The sequence below is a fragment of the Rhinopithecus bieti genome, unplaced genomic scaffold (assembly GCF_001698545.2).
Source record: "Rhinopithecus bieti isolate Rb0 unplaced genomic scaffold, ASM169854v2 scaffold_20892, whole genome shotgun sequence".
Lineage (NCBI taxonomy): Eukaryota > Metazoa > Chordata > Mammalia > Primates > Cercopithecidae > Rhinopithecus > Rhinopithecus bieti.
Genome location: NW_016810602.1, coordinates 1,932,597 through 1,936,640, shown reverse-complemented (window position 1 = coordinate 1,936,640; position 4,044 = coordinate 1,932,597). Strand labels below are relative to the sequence as shown.

Genomic DNA, 4,044 nt, shown 5'->3' with positions numbered 1-4,044 from the left:
GGGAGGGGGAACGGGGGGAGGGGGAGTTGGGGAGGGCATCTCCCTCAGATGGTGAGAAGGGTTGAAAAAGGGAGGACTCACTGTTCGTACATGTTTCTGGGGGTGACTGGTGTACCAGAAACTTCCATCTGGAATGCCTGTCTTCCTAACCTCACCCCCAGGTTCAGGCAGGCTCACTGGGCACCTGGAGAGGTAGGCTGCAGGAAGGATCTGTGGCTCCCTTGACCCCCAGTGCAGCCTGCCACAGCGGGGACATGCAGGGGGAAGCCATGCAAGCCGTGTGCTGAATTCTTGCTTTCTTCTCGGTCAGCTGCTCCCCAGAGCAGTTCCCTAAGCCTGGGTGACAGCCTCCCAACCTCCCTGCACAGACCCCATGGGGTCCTAAGGGGCCTGCTCCAGGTAAGGTTCTGAGGTACATGCCCTAGGCCTCTGGTAGCTGCTGTCTTGGGCTCTCCCTGTCCCTTGAGCCAGGCCTTTGGCTCATCCTCCTTTCCTATAAGTTGGGGGGATGACCCCTGTTACTCAAAGCCCTGGGATTCTCCTCAATTTTGCAGACTTCCTTCAAGTCTGTTCTTGTCCCAGAACCAGCTCCATATCCAGACTCACTGACCCACAGGCCTCAGGCGAGGTCGGTGGAAAGAGGAGAGGGCTCTGCATAGGGGGAAGGAATAGCCTACAAGGATGGGCACCCCCACTTCACCACCGAAGATGTCCGCAGTGGGGCAGGTGGGATGGGACAGTCGAGTGGTGTGTCTGTGTGTGAGTGCGGGTGTGCGTATGGGGGGGTGTGATGTGTGTGCGCGTGTGTGTGTGGGGGGGTTGTGGTGTGTGCATGTGGGGGTGTGTGGGGGGTGTGATGTGTGTACGAGTGTGTGGATGTGTATGGGTGTGGTGTGTATGAGTGTGTATGTGTGTGTGTGTGGGGGTGTGGTATAGTGTGCATGTGGGTGGGTGTGGTGTGTGCATATGTGTATGTGCGTGTAGGTGTGAGTGGATGTGTGGGGGTGTGGTATGAGCATGTGCGTGTGTGGGTGGGAGTGTGGATGTGTGTGTGGGGGGGTTGTGGTGTGTGCATGTGGGGGTGTGTGGGGGGTGTGATGTGTGTACGAGTGTGTGGAGTGTGTGGGGGGTGTGGTGTGTATATGAGTGTGTATGGGGGTGTGGTGTGTATGTGTACGTGTGTGGGGTGTGAGTGTAGATGTGTGTGTGGGGTGTGGGTGTGAGTGTGGATGTGTGTGTGTGGGAGTGCGATGTACATATGTGTGCCTGTGTGTGGGGGTGTGGTGTGTGTGTATGAGTGTGTATGTGTGTGGGGGTGTGAGTGTAGATGTGTATGGGGTGTGGTGTGTGTATGAGTGTATATGTGTGTGGGTGTGAGTGTGGATGTGTGTGGGGGTGTGGTTGTGTATGAGTATGTACGTGTGTGTGGGTGTGAGTGTGGATGTGTGTGGGGGTGTGGTGTGTATGAGTGTATACGTGTGTGGGTGTGAATGTGGATATGTGTGTGGGGTGTGGGGTGTGTGTATGAGCGTGTACGTGTGTGTGAGGGTGTGTGTTGCGTGTGCATGTGGGTGGGTATGGTGTGTGCATATACGCATGAGTATGTGGGTGTGTGGTTGTGCGTGAGGTGTGTATGGGGGTGTGGTGAGTGTGCGTGTGTGTTTGTGTGCGAATGCATGTGTGTGTGCGTGTGCATGTGTGTAGGTGTGGGTGCAGGGGTGAGTACTGCCTAGAGGAAGGAGTTGGAAAGTGGAAAGGACGGTACAGAAATGCACTAATCATCTCTGGCTAGTGTTTCCCCTCATGTAAATGGTGATATATTTATACAATAAAATTTATTAGATAAAACCAAACTAATAACGTCATGTCACTGGCTGGCCTGTTTCCTCTGTGCTGAGGGGAGGAGTGGAGGAGGCCAGTACTCTCATGCAGAACACCTGAATGAGGAGGTAGCCTGCTCTGCTGGGAGGTGGCTGCAGGGATGTGGGCAGGATGGAGGGCGGGGCTGCGCCAGCTCATCTCGCCTTCACCTGGGCTGAGCCTAGTAGGGGTGAGAGGGCTCTGGCTGCAGTGACTCCCAGGAACTAGACAAACGAGACCAGAGACTGACCGGGGACGTTCTCTCAGTGGCCGCATGGTGAGAAACCGGAGCCTCCCCTGCTGTCTCGCCTTCCTCCTCTTGAGGCCTAAGGAAGACACAGTCTCTCTTTAAAAACAAGCACCCCTCTGAGGCCAGTGCCTCCTGCAAGGCCTGACTTTTCACCCACTCCCACAGGAAGCAAGCTCCAAATAGCTCCCCATCCAGTCAGCCCGCAGTCTGGACAGTGCTGGGCAAGGAGCCGCCCAGAGACTTCTTTGGAGAAGCCAAGGCAGATTCTTCAGAAGGGAGCCAGGTTCCAGGCAGCACAGGCTGTGGGGCCCCGTGTTCAGGTGGCTCCAAGGCAGGGCCTCACCTGGCTCCACTGCTTCCAGCCCCCTCCTCCTGCACCAGGCCTTCAGCCCGCCCGTGACTGGGGAAGCAAAAGCTCCTCTGCCCTCATGCTCAGGCACTCTGGGCCTTCCTGAAAAGGGTGCCCACTGTGAGACGTCAAATGCAACTGGTCCCAGTGTCAGGTTTCTGATGAAAGTCACCCCCTACTCCCACTTGGCAGAACACTCAGCTCCCTGGACACATGGCCACCACTCACCCAGTCTCCTCTGTGGGTCTCTCTGCAATCTGGCGTTCTTTCAGCTCAAGCTAGAGGAGGAGAAGGCCCAGGGGTCAGAGCAGCCACAGAGGCGAGTTGTGTTCTCAGAAGACCTCCCTCTGGACGTGGCCCTGCACCCCCACACGCCCTGGCATTCATTCCTTCTATAGTCAGCCCCTTCTGTCCTTTGCATTCGGAGGTCAGTACTTCCTGCCACTTGTCTTTCCTTCCCATTGTCCCTGCTGGCCAAGCCTGTCACACCATTCTAAGTACCTAACAACTGGCCTGGAGTTCTTGACATGAGGGCATAGCTGCCACCCTCCTGAGCCTCCCAGCACTGTTCCCTGCTCACCGTGGTAGGCTTCTCCAGGGCGGCAAAGCGCTCTGCCCAGCTGGCCGTGGACTTCTCAAAAGCCTCGTGCCTCTTGATGAGCTTCTCCACACTGTCCACTGTGTGTCCAAAGTCCCCGCTGGCCAGGTAGGGCTCCTGGGCGATCAGCCACGCCTCAGCCACAGAGGCATCCCTCGAGAACTGGCACACCTCCAGCACTGCCAGGGAAAACAGGACACAGACCCCCCCACAAGGCCCAGGGCCTGTTAGCACCCAACTGTTCACTCCTGATTAGGGCCAGTGGTCAGGCTGGTGGCCTGAATAGGTGTCCCTAAACCACATGGATACCCTTGCTGCCTGCAGCCACCCCATTCCACACTGGGCCCCTAACCTAGCTTCACAATGGTTATACGTTTTTAGAGAGAGGGCTTCAATCTGTCACCCAGGTTGGAGTGCAGTGATGTGATTATGGCTCATGGCAGCCTCAGCCTCCTGGGTTCAAGTGATCCTCCCATCTCAGCCTCCCAGGTGGCTGGGACTATAGGTGTGCACCATCACACCCAACTAATTTTTGTTGTTGTTGTAGATAGGGTCTCCCTATGTTGCCCAGGCTAGTCTCAAACTCCTGAGCTCAAGCAATCCTCCTGCCTTGGCCTCCCAAAGTGCTGGGATTATAGACATCACCCACCATGCTTGGCCCAATAGTTATATTTTTTAAACTGTACTTTTCACTAATTACAACTCTATTTTGAAAACAAAATGTATTTTAGATGTCTCTGAGAAGGAGTCTTCTGCCTTGAACATTCTTCCCAGCCCTTGGCTGTCTCACATGATGCTGGATGAGTGGCCAGAGGACCAGTTGGTCCTTCTTGGCTCACAACTCCTCCTTGAGTGGTGGCTTTTCCCCACCTCTCATCAGCACTCAGCTGAAGGAGGAAGAGCCCCTTCTACGCTTGATATTCCTCAGGAGGAATGTCTGGGATTCATGAGAGCCTTACCCCAACCCCTCCCCCAGACCCCAACCCC

At 55.7% G+C, this 4,044-nt stretch overlaps 1 protein-coding gene across 2 annotated transcripts in view; it reads right to left on the bottom strand.

Annotated features, from left to right (window-relative positions):
• SPTB (spectrin beta, erythrocytic) overlaps positions 1–4,044 on the bottom strand; it is a 143,213-nt gene that overhangs the window by 20,764 nt on the left and 118,405 nt on the right. For both annotated transcript variants that reach the window (XM_017892442.1, XM_017892441.1), the window contains 3 exons: positions 3,040–3,236; positions 2,688–2,737; positions 2,111–2,186 (listed from right to left, as the gene is read on the bottom strand). In XM_017892442.1, the coding sequence (XP_017747931.1) occupies positions 2,111–2,186; positions 2,688–2,737; positions 3,040–3,236 (323 nt within the window). The remainder of the gene's footprint in view (positions 1–2,110; positions 2,187–2,687; positions 2,738–3,039; positions 3,237–4,044) is intronic.